We start from the raw sequence: 22,278 nt of genomic DNA on the forward strand, positions 1-22,278 counted from the left end.
AGGTATTGTTGATGTTGACCAACTGAAAATTGTTTTGAAGATTTCCTTTTATTGGCCTCTCAAAGGAAATAAATATAGTTTCTAAAGAAGAGATTAGAAAAATATACTACAGATAGTTATTTTGCCACAATTAAGAAAAATAACAAGCTGCTGAGGCTGAGGTGGTACATACTGGTCATCCCAGCTACTTAAGAAGATGAAATCAGGGGATTAGCTGAGCCCAAGAGCTGGAGGCCAGGCTGACCAACAAAGTGAGACTTTGTCTCTTAAAAACAAAACAAAAAAACTTGTGTCAGACTGTCCTTAGAATATGGCAAAGCCCTTCACACTGAGTTGCAACTCTGTACTGGAAAAGGTCTCTAGTTTTATGCTATACTAAATACATTGTTTTCTTTTATTTGCTCAACATAGAACATTATTTTCAAACTTTAACATTCATCACTTTTAAACTGAGAGATACTATACTTGGGCTTACCAAAACATTTTACTCTCCTGATTTATAACCTAAAGTAAATGATGTTTTATTTCTAGCTTTTGCTTTTTTTCTTTTGATTGAGTCACTAGTATTAATTAAATCATCACCAACCCAAACATAACTGAATTGTTCAAAAAAAATTCTGACAATTTAAGAACATGTGACAAACATTAGGAGTACAATGATACTTTTAGTCATTGATCTAAACTGAAAGAGGACTTGAAAACCAGCTATTTATAATCTCTGGTTACTGACAATGGCCATCAGCTAATCTGTCTTAACACAAATCAACAAGGTCACTGATCATATGCAATTGGAATGTTCCAGCACTGATTATGTCAAGTATACTCAGATTTTAACAATACTACCATTTTTATATTCCTGATAAAAGCCACAATTAAATACTATTCCTAATTATAAAGAGGTCTGTAGGAGTTAAATGTCATAAAAACCATTTTTATAGAGAAATTTGTTTCCTTTTTTACTAAGAAATGAAAATTATAGCATACTAAATAAAGTGTGCTCAAATTACTTCAAACTTAGGAAATAGGTGGCAATTTCTTTATTATCTTTACTGTTCTTTAGCTTTTCAACTTCACCACAATAGCCTCAGTGTCCATGGATGGAGAAGCAGGATAAGCCTAGAGGAACCTATCTGGAACATAAGCTGAGAGGTACTTAGGCAAAAGTAGTAATCACTTAAGGGTAACAGCTTCACTCTGCCCTATTTTATCAGATTTCCCATCAATCTGTGGGTTAAATGTTGGCAAAGCAATGAGTAATGGACTAAGAAATCACTGGGTGAAAATGGGTCATCGTTGTGGTGAGAGTGGTTGGTAGCTGTGGTACCCTTTGTGGCAGCTTAATGTTCCCAAAAAGGGTCATCTTCCCAGGATGTTTAGAAAAGATGTTAATATGAAACTTCAGGTGATAATGCTTCAGGGAGAACATGTTTATGCACAAAACAATAAGTTCCTAAGCCAACACTATTGATAAGAAATTACACATCTACTTCTTTTTGACTTCAGCTGCCCTGAAAGCCTGTCTTTCCAGCAAGTTTCTAACTTTTCTGGAATCCCCACAATATATGCAACAGGAAAGACACACCAAAGCTTATTTGTAGTCTGGCTAAAAAAGGATAATAAAAATTTCCATCTTTAGAGGTAAAACCTCCTTCATTCTATTTTTTGGTACCTTTCAAATATTACTGAATTATCATGAAAACTTGTACATAGTGTCTAGTGAGTACCACTTCTGCATTTGTTCATACTTTGTCCCACCATTTCTGTGTTCATACCCTCAGTCACCCTTCCCAGAGACAGATAAATGAACAAACAAGACAAAAAAGAAAATAAAGTTTTGAAAATGAACTATACAACAGTGGGTGTGGATAGGAGGGAAAAGCTGGGAGAGGAAAGGAGTGACATGTCAGTTCATCCCTTATCTGACTATGTAACTGAAACTCATCTGATTGATCACCTTTATAATATAATAATTAAAATACAAGGAGAAGAAAAGAAAAAAACCTGTGCAATTCTGAAGCAGGGGATAGTAATTGAGTTTGCCTTTTTTTCCTCGCGTTTTCCTTTTTAGTTATCCTCCTTTCTTAGGAACAGTTAATAACAGCTTACCTCTGCATGCACAGCAATTATATTCACTAATGCTTCTTTTAAGTAATTTCTGACACCTGAAATGGAGATGAGGAAGAAACAGGTATTTAGTGAGAGCAGAGCTAGCCTCTTTCCTGCTAGCATCAGCATAGGCTGTGATGTGCCTCGAGATCCTGAGTGGGGAGAAACAGAAAGCAGCAGCAGCACTACCACCACTATCCGTTTCCTTCTGAGAATCAAATGGTTGACAGGACTGTTTTCATACAGATAAAACAAAGGTTAAATTGGGAATTTCCTTAAATGCTGATTATAAGCTATTAGTCAACTTACTTCAAAAATAAAATTCAAAAATGCCTTTCTATTTCTTCATGAATATATATCAATAGCAGACAAACTCAATGAACAGAAGGATGATTTTTAACAAAACTTCGTAAAATGTACATTAGGTATCATAGCCTATTACTTCCAAAGGTAAAAGAACAACAATTCTGAACTGAAGGTATCACTTTGAGGAAAAACCTCTCAGAAACAAACACTGATCTGATTCTGTAAAGCAAGTTAAACACGGTATAAATGATTTTCGATTATAGCTCTAGAAACAATGAGCATGCCTTCACTCAATAGCACCCAGAAGATGTATGAGTGCTGAGGTTAAGGCCACACTTTACAAGCAAACCTCAGTTTCAACACCAACTAGCTGTGGATTTTGGAGAGAAGGCCTGAGTCTTGGTCTACTCCTCTGTCAAATGGTAATAAAAATCTTTACACTACAGAGGATGAAAGGAGCAATGCTTGTCTTCTCTGACCTCTGAATGTTCCATTAGAGTTTCATCACCAATATCTTGCATATAAAATAAGAAAATGCTATTTTTGCAAAACCACATATACTTGCATAAATACGTTATTAAGCATAGACTTACAACATTGACCCTCCTTTTGCTTAATTAGCAAAGTTGAGAAAGACCATAAAATATAATCAAGTTTTTGGATGGGCACCTTCAGATTCTAAATATACAACTGGCTTTGGATTCTGTCACATATGATAATATATAAGAAAGTATACTGTTTTGTCTGAGGGGCTAATTATGTATATATGTACGTTTTTAGACATGAATAACAATGTTGATGGGATACTTGAAAATTCTGAGTGAAGAATTATAAATATAATACAGATATGAACTGCTCCTTTCTGAGAAAAGGGAAATTGCAACAGAGTAAGTATTATATGGGAGGACAGAAGAACATCAGAGCCTATATAATATGCTGATAAATGAAAGTAAAACTAATTTAGAGACTGGAGCAGCTTTCTTCCCGTTAGAGGAGAGTAACACTGACTGGCTTCCTGCTGTTGTACAGCTCATAGATGTACCCTCTGGCCTGAGTCTGATCACTGTCTCAGATCTAGGGTCTTTTAACTGCAATTCTATGGAAGGTCTGTTCATGTACATTCATCTACATTCACTAAAACATAGGCATAATATTAAGCCCATGATGAGTATAAGAAACTAAAAGAAGAAAATGCAGGGCTCAGAATGTGGCTTAGTGGTAGAGTGCTTGCCTAACATGCATGAAGCCTTGGGTTTGATTCCTCAGTACCACATGAATAGAAAAAAAAAAGGCAGAAGTGGTGCTGTGGCTCAAGTGTTAGAGTGTTAGCCTTGAGCAAAAGAAGCTCAGGGACAGTGTCGAGGTCCTGAGTTCAAACCCCAGGTCTGGCCAAAAAAAAAAAATGCAATAGCCTTTGTCCTAAGGAAATTAGGATCCCATCAATTGCTACTATAAGAACAAAAGTAAGGGTCTACCTGTATCCCTATTTAAATGGTTTGTTTTTACCCTTCCCCTCTTGTATTTGATGTTGGTATAATTTGTGGAGGGGAAGGGAAAAAACAAACCATTTAAATAGGGATACAGGTGGACCCATGGCAACAATGAGATGTACAAGTCCTTATGTTGAAAAAACGAACTTTACAACTTTGGCTGGGCTGTGGGGGGAGAGGGGTTGATCGGACAGGATGGGAAGGGTTGGGAAGGGGAAACAAAGGAGGAAGCAACAATGCTTGATAAGAAATGTACTCATTACCTTGTCCCTGTCATTGTAACCCCTCTGTACGGTATTTTCACAATAAAAAAAAATTTTTTTTAAGTACAAAAGTCAGGAGAGTTTGGATTCTCACAATGTTCTAGCAATGGTGAACAAAAATTTAAGGGTGGTTTTTAATTTTTAAAACTGTTCTATATAAATAAAGAATGGGGCCAGAGTACTGACTAAAAAGCTAAAAATGAGACTTAGAACTAAGCAAGAGGGTGGAGTGGGGAGTAGGGGGAGGGAAAGGAGAAAAATAAGGGAAAGGTAATAAGTTTGACAAGAAATGTACTTATTACTTACTAATGTAAGGTAACTGTAACCCCTCTGTACATCACCTTGACAAAGAAAAAGAATTAAGCAAGAAAATGTCATGCTCAGTGGCAGACTGCTATGAACTTAACTCCTTTCTGACTCTGATATTAAAAAAATCATTTCCTGTAAGAGCCATTAGACTAATTATTACTAATAAAACACACATTAAAAGAGATTCATTTAAATTAGCCAACATAGTAACAGCAAGAATACTTTTGACCAGAAGAACCATATTTCTGCAAAAAAAAAAAAACATTTTGTTTATAAAGGTATTTGTGTTGTATCAAGGAAAAAGCTACAAACTAGGGCAGCTTAGAAACTCTTCCCAAACTGACTGGGTTAGTAAGTAGCATATGCATTTGAGGCAAAGTATAACAAACATATTATACTAAAATTCCACCTTCCAGAGTACTTTGTGTGAAACTGCACAGAGTTGTGACAGATAGTTCATGATAGTTCATCACAATTATATTGTTATATTGGATACAGCATCTGGGTTATTTGCTACCATTGTATAGCTTATGTGCTTGTTCAGTATTAAGCAGTTTCTATTCAAAAGAACCTCACTTTAACATGATCAACAGTCTTACAGGTTGTAGCAGGCAAATGTAGACAGCATGAGTTTAAGACAGAGAAAATAATATGCCTTCTAGCCAAGTATTTATATCCCTGTCTATAAACTATAGTCCCTGACATATGTGTTCTGCTCCTTCCTGATAATTCAGTAGTATTTGAAAGGTACCAAGAAAATAGAATGGAAGGAAGTTTTTCCTCTGAAGATAGAAATTTCTGACAAAAATAGCTTCCTATTTTGGGCTGACCACCACAGGTTTCACATGGGTAATAATAAGAAGCAAGGAGACATGTACAAATTTTATTTCTTCGAGATTTCACCTCTATTAGGAAAAAACGAAAGGAAAGAATTGATTTTCAGAATTTCTCCCCACAAAACAAGTAATAATACCAGAAAAAAAGGAAGGGGAAAGCATTTGGTCCCCAGGACAGACAGACATAGCAATCCTACTATGTCAGGCAATGAAGATTCACAAAGGCTTTGTGACACTGATCTCTGCAAAAAGGTCCCTGGGCTTGAGGTAGAGCTTAGTAAAGCTGTTTTAACCTCCCAAAGCAATATGAGTCCTAGTTATAATTAAATAACTAGGTGGGACACACCTGTGTAACTCCACCATTTAAGAGGCTGAGGTAGGAGGAGCTCAAGTTCCAGGTTAACATGACCAGTATGGCAAGACATTCTCTCAAAGAATAAAAAAAAGGTAAAATGTAAAAATCAATCACTTGTTCCTTTCCAGAAGGTATCTATTGTGCTAAACAAAGCATTTTTATAAAACTGACTATTCAAGTTATGTTACTTTCCTTCTAAGGGAGTGACTAACAGTTCTCCTTCAGTCAGTTAATGTAAATTTACTAGATCCCACTACATTCTAGACACCATTAGATAGCTGCCAGAGGGATATTTTTTTGTGGGTCATGGGGCTTGAACTCAGGGCCTGGGTGTTGTCCCTGAGCTCTTTTGCTCAAGGATAGTGCTCTACCACTTTGAGCCACAGTGCCACTTCTGGTTTTCTGGTGGTTAATTGAAGATAAAAGTCTCATGGACTTTCCTGCCTGGACTGGCTTTGAACCATGATCCTCAGATTTCAGCCTCCTGAGTTGCTAGGATTACAAGTGTGAGCCACAGATGCCAGGCCAAAATGGTATTTTTCGATTTGGGGAATGGAAGAGGTGCAATGACTGGCTTTGGACACCGGTTCTCTCCCTGTATCCCTCGTATTGTATGTGGCTCACCTCCTCTTGGAGTGCTGGGTCCTCTCTCCCACTGTAATAGCTGCACATTTGTCTGTGTAATTAATTACCTGAGTAAACCCCCACTTCTTCTACTGGGCTGCAAAGTATAACCATAGGGATCCAAGCATCATCTTCCTTATATTTTTAAACCCAGAACCTATGACAATGGCCATAGTAACGAATGAAAAAGTAAAAGAAGGTAAATATGTCTGTCTTGCATACCACTAAGTTCTTAGAGCTAAACATTAAGTGCCTCTGTTAATGTGAAAAGAAAATGTTTTCTGAAAAAGCATCTGTTACTTCTCACCAACTGTAGGAAAGCAGAAGTTCCTCTGAGAGTATGTGTAAAGAGCCATTTGAAAAATACAATTTGAATAAAGTAAGTATAAGCAGAGTAGAATGTTGCTAAGGTTAAATCAGTTTTCCAAATTAACTTTATTTTTCTAGCTGTGTTTCTAAACTAACAGCTAATTGCAAACAGTAAACTAGTAAAGTGTTTGTTGAATGTTACATGCGAGATATTTAGAAAGATGAAGATATGTAACATAGTGGACATGTGTAAAACTAGGTTCTAGCTTGAACTTAAAAGCGTAGTAGAGTATAAAATGCCAAATACATGAAGTAGACACCATTAGGGAAGCAACTGTCAATGTGATGGCATGCACAGAAAAAAAAAAGGCAAACTAACTTGTTTCTTGGAAGTGTAAAAATGTGCCACATTATTATGCTATAGTAATAAGTATGGCTTTTAGAAAGGTTACCCACAGATTAAACCCCCACAAACTTTCCATGTTATTGAAGTGAGGGAATGGGAAACAGTGTCTAAGCATTTATAATATATGTAACTTCTCTATTGTCTGAATATGAAATTAGAATGTGTCATGATATTTGACCAAAAAAGTGCCCCCACCCACACAATATCAACCCAGACTATCACTTAGCAATTAATCTAGTAGCCTTGTGTGGAAATTCCCCATGGAGACAACAAAGCTCATCTCTACTTTGAGTAAGGACATGTTGGCTGCTATGTGCACATTGAGCTTCCTGTAAATCAGCAGTACAACTTAACATTTTCAACAGAAGAATCAGCTTTCAATAATCAAAACAGAAGAGCAGCTTCCTTGCTCAGTTTTTTTTTCTGTTCATCAAGTAGGGAAGTCACATGAATTTGGAAAGGCACGTCACTAAAAATATTTACTATTTACTATCATATATGGTGGACATTGTTCCAGGTGCTGAGGATATGGTAGTAGCTACAGGGACACATCTTCAGATCCTTTCCTCACAGGGCTTACATTTGTGTGAGAAGATACCAGGCTTAATACCATCAAGGTCCATCTTGCACATGGGAGAGAAGAACTATGAGTTGCCCCTAAACAGTATAAAAAAGTGAGTGCATAATATAAAATTGTTCAGGTGAACAAAGACAGGGTTTTACTTAATGACAAAATTCAGCACCACTAGTGAAAAAATGGTGCCAGTACTTGTTAACAGGATATCAGTGTTCTGCATGTGTCTATCTCATGGGAATAATTTTTAGTAATAGTACATAAAAAGTACACAGCTGTTTACTGGAATAATGTTCTGGGTTTAAATCATAATTTGGAAAATCAATTAACTTGAGCTTCAGGTTTTCTTTAATATATGGAAAATGACTTTCAAAGTGTACAGACAAATTTGATTCTTCTTAGTAATTTGGACAAACTACTAAGCAGACTGCTATGGTAAAGTGTCTAAATTAATTAACAGAATATTAAACATTTTTGATTGATCAAGGCTTTGTTCTTAATTCTTTATTTTGAAATTTTAAAAAGTCTCAGAAAAGAAATGACAAAAGACAAGAACAATTTACACAACAATAAAAGTTCAATCAACTCTTTTCATTCCTTCCACTAGAAGTAATTATAGACAGCCTACTGTATATTCTTATAGTATGTCTTCTATTATTAGATCTTATACTATAAATAAAATATTTTTCTAAGAAATAAAGTTACACTATACAATCTCTTCTTGAAACTTAACTATTCCATAATACAACCATTATTTTAGTAAAAGAAAGTCTTTATATTTTAGAGCAGTTGTTACTTTCTCAGTAAAGTTCAGCAAAAGATAAAGATATACCATTAACTCTGCTACTACGCAACAGTCTCCTAACCATTACCTTCAGTGACACTTCATACACACACTAAAGATCAGTCACTCTTGTAACTGGCCATTCTATAGGTTTTGACAGATGTGTAGCAGCATATACCTACCATTATAGTGTCACACAGTGTTTTCACTGCCCTAAAAATGTTACATGCTGTGCTTATTCATCCTCTTTCACTAACCCCTTGAAATCACTGATTCTTTCACTGTCCTCATAATTTTGCCTTTTCTAGAAAGAAAGAATCATACACTATAAATGAAGTCTTCTGGATTAGCCTCTTACATTGCAACATGAATTAAAGATCCCTCCATGTCTTTTCATGACTTGCCAGCTCATCTTTACTTTTGTATAAATCTAGATATAATTAGCTTATCTGTTCATTTGCCTACTGAAGGACTTAAGTGCTTTCAAGTTCTGGCAATTATGAATGAAGTTGCAGGTTTCTGTCTGGATCTAAATTTTTAGATTCTTTGGGTAAATACAAAATAATGTCACTGCTAGATCTTACAATAAAAATGTTTAATTTTGTTAAGCAACTTCTAAGTATGTTCTGAACTGGATGAAACATTTAATATTCCACTGGCAAAGAAGAGTTCCTGTTCCTCTTCCCAGCATTTGGGTGTTGTCAGAATTTTAGACTTGGTCATTCTAACAGGTATGTAGTGGCTAATCACTGCTGTTTGAATTTGCACTTCCCTAATGACTATAGTGTTGAGTCATCTTTTCATATGCTTCCTTGCCACTTACTTTCTTCTAAAGTCCTTAGCTCATTTTTAATTATTTTCTTCTTAAAAGCATATATCTACTTTAAAAATTTCAGTGGTAGTATATTACTTTACAGTATGTATATACCATGATGTATTTAACTATTCTCTTATGCTGCTTTTCAGTATTTAGTGTTATAAAACAATACTATAGTATATACAATCTTCTCTTTTTTAAAAATTTAATTTTGTAAAGGTGATATAGAAGGGTTACAATTACATAAGTAAGGTAATGAGTACATTTCGTGTCAAATATTGTTATCCCTCTCATTTTCCCCTTACCTTCCCTCCCCTGATTTCCCACCTTTCCTCCACCCAAGTTGTAAAGTTCATTTCCAACGTAGTGTCTTGTGCTGCTGTATTGGTTCACCCTTTGTCCTTTGTCGCACCATTTTGTTACTCCTCTTCCCTTCCCCAAATCAGATATATGGAGGGGTAACAATGTTTGACAAGAAATGTACTCACTACCTTATGTATGTAACTATAACCCCTCTGTATATCACCTTTACAATAAAATTAAAAACAAACAGATAAATGTATATACAAGACACAGGGTACCAAAATCAAAAACGGTGACAATAGGGGATAAACCAAAGGGGGAAAAAAAAGAAAGAAAAAAAAGAAATAACTTCATACAGTACATTAAAAAACAAAACAAAACAAAAACAAAAAACCCTCTTGTTTCCTTATCTTGGAGTTCATTTCAATTAACATCATTTTATATGGTCATATGTATACAGCTATTGAGCTATTGTGATCCTCTGTTAGGACTATCCTAGATATATACTAATTATTACAAATGAGGGAAACCATGAAGCCTATGTTTCTTTCAGTCTGGCTTACTTCATTTAATATGAGTTTTTTTTTCCAGGTCTTTTAATTTCCTTATCAGTGGGGCTATGCCATTCTTTCTGTTGGAAGCATAGCATTCCATTGGGTATATACACCACATTTTCTTGATCCATTCATGTACTGAGGGGCATATGGGTTGGTTCAATATCTTAGCTATGATAAATGATGCTGCAATGAACATAATTGTGCTGGTAGCTTTTGTGTGGCCTTGTCTGTGGTCATTTGGGTAAATGCCCAGGAGTGGGATTGCTGGGTTATAGGGGAGCTCTATGTTTATGCTTTTGAGGAACCTCCATACTGCTTTCCAGAGCCATTGAACAAATTTACATTCCCACCAACAGTGTATTAGTATTCCCTTTTGGCCATATCCACGCTATCATTTGTTATTATTTGTTTTCTTGATAAACAATCTGTTTTGTTTTGTATTTTTCCCCAGCACTGGTTCAAATCCAAGGCCTTATTCATACAGAGCAAATAACAGCTAAGTAAGCTATTTTCCCAGCTTTTTAATGTGTCTGTGTATGTGTGCACACACATGTGTGACAGTACTGGGGTCTGAACTCATGGCCTCTCACTGGTTGGTGGGCTGACAATGATACCACTGAACTGCATCTCTAGCTCTGTTTTTCACTGGTTGTATTTAGGGTAGAGTCTTTTTTCCCAGCTAGACATGTGCTAGAGCCTAAATCTGCCTACTTTTAGGCTTCGCATCATCAATGGGCACAGGCATCCCCCACCATGACCAGTTTTTATACATGTGAATGAAGTCTCACAGACAGTTCTGACTGGGATGGCCTAGTACCACAATCCTCCAATCTTAGCTTCTATTGAACTTAAGAGGAGAGGTACATGCCATTGTACCCAGCTATAGGTTAAACTGGGTTCTCTAGAACTTTTCTGTCAGTTCTCAGCCTCCAATTTTCTAGGATTACAGGTCTAGTCATTGCACTGGTGCCCTATTCCAGCTCTTTGACTTTTGAAATAGAGTCTCACTTTATAGCACAATTGTCCTTTCTCTGCCTTCAGAGCACTGGGATTACAGGTATGCTCCACCACCCTCATGCTCATGTATTTTAGTAGAATAATTTTTTGGGGGGGTCCGGTCGTGGGGTCTGAACTCTGGGCCTGGGCGCTGTCCCTCAGCTCTTCAGTTCAAGGTTAGTGCTCTACCACTTGAGCCACAGCCCCACTTCTGGCTTTTTTCTTTTTGCTTATGTGGTGCTGAGGAATTGAACTCAGGGCCTCAGGCATGCAAGGCAAGCACTCTACCACTGAGCCAACATCCCAGCCCTTTAGTAGAATAATTTATGTAAGATATCTTTCTGGAAGGAGAAAGGTGTTTAGTTTTGATCTATTATGCCAAACTGTCATTCAAAAGGCCACAGAAAATTATACTCTGACTTCTTCATGCATTTTTGTTTTAACTTCAATTTTGATTGTTATTAATATGCTATGCCTCAACTATGATAGTCTATTGAAAACACTGTCAAATAGTCAAAGAAAACACAGGACTTACACTTAATCTGACAGTACAAAAGGTTAAAGAGGAAGAACATTGTAATTACAGAAAGCAGTGCTAAACCATGTGAATCTATACCAAAAATGCAAATTTTTCCATGAAGCACTTCCTGTGACAATTGGACAGACTCTTTTAAATGAAGACTGAATTCAAAGTACGCTGCCTAATGTTGTTTTGAAACTTGACACTCAGACAATACTACAAGAAATCAAACTCTGGAAACTCTGGAGATCCTGCCTACTTAAAAAACCACATTTCCTGTTTTTAAACCTTGTGCCCTAAATCAGTTATCACTCCTAGTCTACTGATAAAAATAGATTGAAAAATACTATAAATATCCCACAATGTACTTTTTTATTGTCAAACTGAAACAATACTATGAAAGAACTTTGGAGGTGTTTTTTTTTCCAAGCAAATTATCTATTGAATAATGTGAAGAAACATCGCGCTCCCTACCAATTGAAAAAAAAAGGCAACCAAGATTTGTACTAATATTGGCATGATAATTAGAAAGGCCTATAATTATATAACAAAATTAAGCTTTTGTTAGAAAAAAGAAAAGTTTCCTAGGAAACTTTTGGAATCCCCAGGTCTTCATGTTTTAATATACTCATTCTCAAAGTGATAAATAATTTTGCCATATATATATATATTTTTGGTCGGTCATGGGGCTTGAACTCTGGGCCTGGGCGCTGTCCCTCAGCTCTTCAGCTCAAGGCGAGCACTCTATCACTTGAACTACAGCGCCACTTCCGGTTTTCTGGTGGTTTATTGGAGATAGGAGTCTCACGGTCTCTCCTGCCCGGGCTGGCTTTGAACCGCGATCCTCAGATCTCAGCCTCCTGAGTAGCTAGGATTACAGGCGTGAGCCACCAGTGCCCGGCCTTGCCATATATTTTTAAATGCAAATTTTAGGGCAAGATATCCTTCACAATATAGTATATGAAAAATCTCAGCCTATTTTCTAGGCTAATCAAATATAATCATTCTGAACACTAGCAGAGACAATACAATAAAATGATTTCACACTGCAGTGAAATGATTTCAAGGCTTGATTTTTCTACCTATAAAAGAGATAGTCTTCATAAGAGTTTAACATTCATAAACAGCTCTCAATATTTAAATATAAGCAAGAGAAACACAATCCCCTCACCCATTTCAAAAGCTGAAGTCACTGTGTAAAATGAACCATAAATTACACTAATATAAAACAATGGCTGGAATTACCACTGAGAAGCACAGGAGAGAGAAATAAGGCATAGTCCTTTATGCTCAACATATGGCTCCCTATCCAACCTCTGAGTAAATCTAATCATTGTAAGTTTTAGCCATTAAATCAAAGGTAAGATTGTGAATTTAAAAGTTTGAGCCAATAAAACTGAAGGCAGAGAAAAATATGAAAATAGGTAAAAGGGAATTTCAGTTCTTATTTATGAAGAAATCCAGGTAGAAATGCCCATCTTTTAGTGGCTTCATTTTTCATGCAATATATCTGTTTAGACTATTAAAACCACAATGGCCTTGTACTGCACCCTGTTGAAATGGATGACTGTGAAGGAAGAGACCAAGCAGAAAGGGTGGATGACATTTGGGCTGGAATCCCCAGCTCAGCAAGTCCTCTGCATGGATTCATAGCTGCTGTGCTAGTTCTTAAGAGTAGTTTTGAGGAATGCCAACCACAAGGCACACAGCTCAGGGGCACCAGAGATTTTTTAAGATATAGGATGAGAACTGTGTTTGCAGCCACCGGGCCAGCGCCGCCTCTCCTTCACCAAGCTCCAGCCGAAGGAGAAGGGGGGTGTTGAGGCCTCTCCACCATGGCTCACACCAAGTCCACTGGGGGCAAGGTGCCCAGAAAGCAGCTGGTGACACAGCTGCACACAAGAGCATGCCCTCCACCGGAGGAGTGAAGAAGCCGCACCGCTACAGGCCTGGTACTGTGGGCTCCATGAAATGAGGACACTACCAGAAGTCCACAGAACTTCTGATTCGCAAGCTCCCTTTCCCAGCGTCTGGTGTGAGAAATTGCTCAGGACTTCAAAACAGATCTGCACTTCCAGAGTGCAACTATTGGTACTTTGCAGGAGGCAAGTGAGGCCTATCTGGTTGGCCTTTTTGAAGATACCAATCTGTGTGCTATCCATGCCAAACGTGTAACAATTATGCCAAAAGATAGCCAGCTAGCACGCTACATATGTGGAGAACATGCTTAATAATCCACTAAAATGGGAGGCATTTCATTCTCAAAGTCCCCACCACCACTTCTTTTTCTTGTTATCAGTAGTTCTGAATGTTTTGATTTTTTCCCCATGGTGTCAAAAGGTCCCAAAGTATATGATTGCCAGTGGAAAAATAGGGGACAGAAATCAGATATTGGCAGTTTTTCCATTTTCATTTGTGTGTGAATTTTTAATGGAACTGTAGGGATATAAAGCATTAATGTAAGTCAAAATGTTTCAGTGAGCAAGTTGCAGCAGTTCAACTTTATAAAAATTATAAATAAACCTGTTAAATTTTTCTGGACAATGCCAGCATTTGGATTTTTTAAAAAATAAGTAAATTTCTTATTGATGGCAACTAAAAAAAAGATAGAGGAAGAAGGGCAGAAGTACAGAATTGCTTCTTTCTTTAAAATCACATCTTTACTCAAGGTCCTGAATTCTCAATGGATTATTATTTATCTTGGGTATTTTTATTAACAATTATTCAAGCTACTATTCCAACTTCTATATGAATGTTTGCTTTTTGACTCTTCTGCAAATGTGTTGCTTAGTACCCTGGTACACTTTTCTATACAAATTCCTTATACCAAAATAGATGTGACCCTTTACTCTTCTTGATATCTTTATTTCTATTCATAATAGAGTCTTCCTGGAGGGACCAGGAGGTGGTTAAGGTACAATGCTTGCCTTCAAGAGGCACAGTCTAGGAGAAACGTCTATATTTATTTGATTATGCAAATCAAATTTTGACATATTTTGAACTGTCAACATATTTATATTTACATATAAATACATAGGATTATACATAATATAAATGTATAACTTTTACTATGTAAAAATATCTATCACCTTAATATATTCTGCATACTGTGGAATATATACAAAGTAACATGCATGTACATTTTGTATTCTATACACTGTAAATAAAAACAAAAAGATAAAGAAAATATTTTATTAGCCTGGGTAAATTTTGCTAGGTCCAAATTTAGTAAACAACCTCAAAATGTTAGCAGCTTAAAACTAAGAAAATACATCTCTTGCTCATAGTCTGGCTTGGGTCATGAGGTCTGATCAGCATAACTTTTAGGTCTAGGTTTACTGAGTCTCTACTATAATATATGCTTTCATGGTCATAGCAATAGAGAGTGAATGAATGGAAGCATGGGCTAGGCAGCTACAAAGTCTCTGACTGGAGGTCGTTCAGTGCTCTGCCTTCAATAAAGCAAGCAGAATCCTCTACCAAGAAGAAAAGGGGATTCTGCTAATAGTAAAACAATCTACATTTATTTATAGTAGTTTTGTTTATTTTTTAAATTTTTCCCTGCCTTCACCCATCCCCCTGTCCCCTACAGTAATTTTTTAATACCTAGTAGTATAAAATGTGTTTCAGAATTAAAATGTAAACAATTTGAAGATGGAATTCTAAGTTCATTTTAACTTGCTACTCAGAATTAATGGATTTCATAGCTGAAAACAGTTACAAAAAGAAACACAGATGGGGGCTGGGAAGGTGGCTCAGTGGTAAAGCGCTTGCCTTGCATGCTTGAGGCCCTGGGTTCGATTCCTCAGCACCACATAAGCAGAAAAAAAAAGCCGGAAGTGGCGCTGTGGCTCAAGTGGTAGAGTGCTAGCCTTAAGCTGAAGAGCTGAGGGACAGTGCCCAGGCCCAGAGATCTGGCCCCACGACCCCCCCCCCCAAAAAAAAAGAAACAAAGATGTATTTGGAGGAGATATGCACATCTTACTAAATCATGATCACTTTGTTGTAAGTTTTTTTGGGGGGAGGGGTCAGTACTCAGGTTTGAACTCAAGGTCTTACACTTGCTTGCTCTTGGCTGGTGTACTACCTCTTGAGCCATGTCTCCAGGATGGCTTTTTGCTGGTTGAAGATGGAGTCTCTCTGACTTTCTGCCTTGGCTGCTTTTGGACTTCAGTCTTCCACATTTCAGCTTCCTGAATAACTATGTTTACAGGCATGAACCAAGAGTGTGTGGTAACTGTTATCAGGGTCTTTAAGTTTTTAGTATATTCTCCCTCTCTTAAAAATTAACCATAACTTACACATAAATCTTACAACTTGATGTATATGTGTTTGTGTGTATATGTGTGTGTCTTTGTGTGTTTACATTTTACACGCACCAGCCCGATCCAGGAGAGAATCTATTTCTAGCAGATTCACTGTACCCATTCCCTAAACACACGGAACCACTATTTTGACTTCTGTGTCTCAAGCTCAGTTGTTCTCACTATAACACAAATAAACAATGAAATCTCATAATTATTTCTGTAAGAATATACATAGAGGAGTTTGGTATCTCATTGCTATTTAGAATTGTACTGTATGAACACACCAGGATTGATCTGTCCATTCTTGTTTCTGAGTGTTAGCAATTCCAAATGCAGCTACTATGAATACAGTTGTTGATGTCTTGGTGGGCCTAAGCAATCTTTTCTCTTAATGAATCTATTTGAGTGTAACAGGGCCATTGTAAACCTGTATGCAGCTAATTTTCTAGTGGAGAGAAGGGCAGGAGGAAGATAGAATCATCAGAAGTTCCCCTAGTCAGTAGGAGTTTACATGTAGTGCTACACCATTTGGGCCTCTATGTCTACAAGTAGCACTAGCTCTAGTTAAAACAAAAAGAAACAGTATTTGCCACCCCCATTTTCCCTAGCAGAGTAAAAAAAAATAAGGCAAAGCATACACCAAAAAAGAAGAAAAAGACAAAAGTCCAAGAATATACGCCAATTTTCTTTTCATTAATACAATCAAACTGTAGAATAAAAGAGTAATATTTTTTTCACATCCATCATATTTAAAGATTGTGTGAAGGACATTAATAATAGATTTTATGGAATTCCAAAAGTCCTTCAATATACAAACTAGGTAAAAGCAATTCTACATGTGATTCTTGGAGTTCTTGTTACTGTAATCACAGGCTGCCACCATTTATAACTAGAAATGACAGCAATTTCAAAAAGGAAAAATGAGTCTTCAGCATATCATATATATGAATTTACTTTGACTGTCACTCAAACATTTTGATTATTAGCATGAGATATTATCAAAAAATTGAAGCAAATTGATCCAAAAGAATCCACATCCTACATAAATATGCTGTATAACAGGATTCTATTACCATTGTCTTTAATTTGTTCTGTAGACATAAACTGCTTCATTCTTTTACTTCAAGCACTTAAAACCTATTCCCCCAACTTGAGGTTTTGAATTCAATTGGAATATATTTGACTGTTTTAGCACTAATTAGCTTGTTGAAAATGATATATTTTTGGAAAGTGATTAGAAAGCAGAGGGAGAGAAATTCTCGGTTTGTTAGCTAAAGGCTCCACACTGAGGCCAAGAGGATCATGTTTCATCTGAAGCTCAGATGAAAGGAAGAGTATTAGTCCTCCAATTTCTTCAACTGTCAGCTTCTCTTTTATTGTGGATTCTTAGGAAATGTTCAAGATGTAATTTTCAAAACATACACACATTACCTACTTTCATCTTCAGAATAAAGAGTAATCAAGAAGGCTAACTACTAAGCCATCATTTAGGGATTCGATTTTGTTATTTATTCAGAGAAGGTGGTTAAGAAAGTTGGACATGATTAATCTAATAATACCCAGAAAACCCCTTTAGCTTTCTGGTGTTCTAGATGGTAATGGCATTTCTGATCTCTAAATAGAGAAGATGAAACACACAAAGAACTGCTCTGTAGTTTGGTATTCTTCATAAATTCTGTAATCTGTTCAATTTCTACTAAAATGAACATGTCTTTGTGCTTTCCCAATTCCTTGAGCACAGGGCTGGGCTTCTGATATGCACCTGATGCTTCACTAGGAGATGTGGGTGGCATGGGGAGGAAGACTTCTCAAAGGCTCTAGGGAAGCTCTGACCACTACAGACAAAGGCTGTAGGGACAGAAAAGACTGTCTCCTACAGAGAGCTGCAGAGAAAGGGTGGAGAGAGATGCAGCAATGAAGTGAGGCTAAAAAGAGTGCTGAAAAATGTTTTAAAGGAGAGGTGACAGGAACTGATGCCAGATCTTACATAAATAAACCCAGAATAATAAACAATCTACTCCAAATGAATAGTTTTTTGTTTGTTTGTTTTTTGTTTTGTTGATTATGGGGCTTGAACTCTGGGCCTGGGCGCTGTCCTTAAGCTCTTTAGTTCAAGGCAAGTGCTCTACCACTTAAGCTACAGCACCATTTCCAGTTTTCTGGTGGTTAACTGGAGATAGAGTCTCACAGGCTTTCTTGCCTGGGCTGGCTTTGAACTTCGACCCTCAGATCTCAGCCTCCTGAGTAGCGAGGATTACAGGTGTGAGTCACTGGCGCTTGACACTAATAGTTCTTAAAATGGTTCTCCTCCAATTCTATTCACAAATTTAAAAAAAAAGCATATGCTGGGTTTCAGTGACTTACTCCTGTAATCCTAGGTAGTCATGAGTGTGAGATCTAGGAATCAAGCTACAAAGTCAGCCCAGGAAGACTCTTATTTCAATTAGCCACCTAAAAATGCTAGAAGTGGAGCTGTGGCTCAAGTGGTAGAGTGCTAGCCTTGAGCATAAAAGCTAAAGGACAGTGCCCAGGCTTTAAGTTCAAACCCTAGGACTGCCCATCCCCCCTCCCAAGCTTACAAATGTAGCTTTTGATGAAGTTATACATGGACTGTTTTGAAAAAAATAAAATATTGTGTGAGAAACAAATTGATAACTTTTTTAAGGTATAAATATCCATTTCTTTCAGCTCAGCTCATTTACTTCTACCTCACCCCAAACCACAAAGAGAAGCAAGAAAACTTCAAAACAACCCAAATCAGAAAGACACAGGCCAGGTAATACGGGAATTGGGAATGAATAATATGATAAGAAATCATGTCATGACATCTTCCTATCCTTTCCATAATCTCCTGTCCTCCTACTCATTCCTGTCATCTCTTTTGCTCTCCAGCAAGGTGCCCCAACCTGTCAAAGAGCCAACAACAGTGACAGAGCTGCAGTCTAGCCAGTTAGACTCTCAAGTGTGCTGAGTGGTATGGGCATCATAGTCCTGAAAGGCCACAGCTGGTAAGAATAACTGCAATTTGATATTTTAAAAAATGGAGTTTGTGTGCATAATTAAATATCCAAACTGGACACTAAAGTGGTCTCCATGTTTTTCTTTGCAAAGCTATCAGTCCTGAATCTATGGTGTTACATTAATCCCTTAGATTCTGTAAAGTAGAGACTAAGCTGGTATTTTTGATGCTATCTCAAAAATCTGTGAGGAAGCCCAAATACATCATTTGGAAATCATGTGAAGATCAGCCTTTTGCTGCAGGCATGCTTGGATCTCTGGGAAAGCGCTGCATTGGCAGCTTTCTAATTCAAGTGACAATGTAGAAGAATTGCTACCATCACTTTCAGTCAGAGCTCACTATCTCAACCATGACCTGTTTCCTTGATCTCACCTTTACTGACAGTGAAGAAGTTAAACTTATCCCAATACTTTTGTTACATAGCAGTCCATCTTCTCATGAACTCTAGAAGAAAGCTATCTAAATCTGAACCAAGTTTTATTTTAAATAAATATCAGAGTGGCAGCAAGGAAAATCCTAGGCTACACTTACATGAAATGATCCAAATTGCAACATCTGTTGTAGACTTACTATGTTCTCAAACATGAGTTTGTTATTGTAGAGCCCTTTCCCTGTAGAGCCTTCCATGCAGAAAGAGTCATGTGGAATGACTGCCTGAGAAATGACATTAGCCTACTAGGTGTGGGGCACACAGGAAATCCTCGGGCTCTTCACTGCAGACTGTGAGTCAGAGACCAAAATAATAGCATGGTCTCCAAAGATCTTCAAAAGTTTTCATAGACATTGCTCATACCTGTAATCCCAGTTACTCAGGAGGCAGAGATTAGGAGGATTGTGAAAAGGTAGCCTAGACAAAAGTTAATAATTCTCCATCTTAACAAATAATCCACCTATCATGGTTCATACTATAATCCCAGCTTTGTGGAAGGAATAAGTAGGGTGCTCAAAGTCTGAGACCAATCCTGAGCAAAAAATGTGAGGCTATCTCAAGATTAACTTTAAAGGAGGAGGAGTGTTGGAGCAAGGCTGAAGGAATAGAAGGCTTGTCTAATAAGTGTGAGACTATGGAATTAAACTCCAGTACTGTTAAAAAATATTAAAGTTTTCAGGTAGAACTGTTCATTTATTAAATTTACAGTTAAAATTAACTCTAAGTGTAATTAGAGCCAAAAAGAACTAAAAAACCTGAGGTATAGGGAAAAAATGGTCAAAGCATGGAATATTTACAACTATCTGTTATGTTTCTACTTTGGTGTGTAAAAAGACATAAAGTGTGAAAAAAATGAGTTTTTGAAAGAACCCCTTATATTTATAGTTAGAGAAGAAAATCAGGTAAAGTGAAGAGGATCCCTAATACTTTCCATAGTACCTGAGGGACACAAGTTTAAGATTCACAATGAAGATATAAAATAAATACAGAGCATTCATGTACATTTCTACCAATGCATTTTTGAAGAATCCACTGAAGAGAGTAGGAATCTAGCCTTCTATCACTGTTTGATAGGAACAGTGAGGTTCAGAACCGGTCAGCTATGTTGATTTTGGAACAGAAGCAATGGCATCCTTAGAAAATAGGAAGCAGAAAGGTAATGTGACAGAGGCTGACAACTTCAAAACAGAATTTCTGGACAAGACAACCTGAGAGTGAGGGAGACCATACAAAGTCAGGGGAAGAAGAGGATAATACAGTGTGGGAAGAGTATGAGAGAAATGAGAGGAAGATTTCCACACTGCATATTTCCTTCTACCTTTCATGTATGAGTCCACAGGAACAAGGACCTATAGCAAATGTAAAATAAAACAGTACACCAGAACACAAGGACACAGCTACGCTGACCTTGAGGACTGAAACCTACTCTAAGGGGCTCCTTCAGCTAAAGAAGTCACAACTTAACTGCTATTTTTTTTTTATCATTCCAATTTCCCACCCACTCATGCACATGCTTATTGAATTACCAACTGCTGACTGTTCTGCTATTTGACAATTTATGTTATCCATTAAATTTTTTCTTCCCACTGGCAATATCTTTATCCAATAGTCTTTTGGATGGCACCTTTGTTCTTCTGACATATTTTTTCACTATGAGTCTTTATCCATACAACTTATTATGTCAGAATATCTCTCCTTCCTTCCCTTCATTTTGATTTTTTTCTGCCTTCTATTTCTGTTTAAGGACAATTCCCTTGACCGAAACACCCAAAATAAATCTATTTTTATAAAAGTAATTATGGGCTTTATGACTTGTGTTTTTTTTTTGCTGCGTTACTGCTGTTAGTGGTTAGTTATCCTGTGCTCTTCATTCCACTAATGATATTTTCAAACAGGATAAAGCCCAAGTACAGCTTGACCAAAAATATACCTAATCTTAGCTCTTTCTCCTCTTGCACCTCTTGCTGAACTGAAATCTCACCTAAGATATTAGACTCATTGACCCAAGGAGATATTCTTGAATAGAACACATTTCTCCTGCCTCAAACAACTGAATCTTTGCCTTAATATTCTCTATCCAAATGTTCCTCTGTCTATCTTTTAATTTTTTTTAATTTTATTGTTATTATAATGATGATGTACAGTGGGATTACAATTACATGAGTCATGTAATGAGTACATTTCCTTTTATACGGTGTCTTCCCTCCTTCACTCTCTTCTAGTCCCTTCTTTCCATTTCCATTCACAAGCTATATTTCACTTTTACCAGTCTCCAGTGAATTCCACTGCTACACTTTGTCACCCCTTTGACCTTGAGTTCTGTGCCCTCCCTTATACCCTGCCAAATATATACACAGAAATATACCATTTATAAAAAGAAGACAGTATCATCAATAAATAAAATTGACAAAAGAAAAAAGAGATAGTTCTTGTTTCCATATCTTGAAGTTCATTAAAAGTAATAATAACTACCATAATGAATTAAAATTCATTAGATATGTTCATATTATGAGATCATAAAGGTAATTTTTAAAGCAAGTGGTATCTTGCTGACAACCTTAAGAAAATGCTAGGAAAATAACTTATTCTGGAAACTGCTAACCAAAGTGTGAAATGTTTCTCTATCTTTCCTAGGTAAACTGTGCTTCAGACTAATCAAAGAGTTTATGAAAAAAATTTATGTTCCAGTTAATAATTGTTAATTTGCAATCTCCAATAAGAAAGATCATGGTAAACATCATCAATGGTGCTTAAACTGTTAAGTGAAAAGCTTATTAGGTATGACTGAAAATTTTAAAAAAACAAACCCAGAAGGGACTGAAGGGGAAAGAAAGGAGGAGGCTACAATGCTTGATAAGAAATGTACTTATAGGATGGGAAGGGATGGGAAGGGGAAACAAAGGAGGAGGCTACAATGCTTGATAAGAAATGTACTCATTATCTTGCCCATGTAATTGTAACTCCTCT

The 22,278-nt window shown here is 36.8% G+C and overlaps 1 protein-coding gene across 1 annotated transcript in view; it reads right to left on the bottom strand.

Annotated features, from left to right (window-relative positions):
• Exoc2 (exocyst complex component 2) overlaps nucleotides 1-22,278 on the bottom strand; it is a 185,990-nt gene that overhangs the window by 15,039 nt on the left and 148,673 nt on the right. Inside the window, exon 24 of the mRNA XM_013016607.1 lies at nucleotides 2,107-2,162. Coding sequence (XP_012872061.1) covers nucleotides 2,107-2,162 — 56 coding nt within the window. The remainder of the gene's footprint in view (nucleotides 1-2,106; nucleotides 2,163-22,278) is intronic.

Source organism: Dipodomys ordii, unplaced genomic scaffold, assembly GCF_000151885.1.
Source record: "Dipodomys ordii isolate 6190 unplaced genomic scaffold, Dord_2.0 Scaffold32, whole genome shotgun sequence".
Classification (NCBI taxonomy): Eukaryota; Metazoa; Chordata; class Mammalia; order Rodentia; family Heteromyidae; genus Dipodomys; species Dipodomys ordii.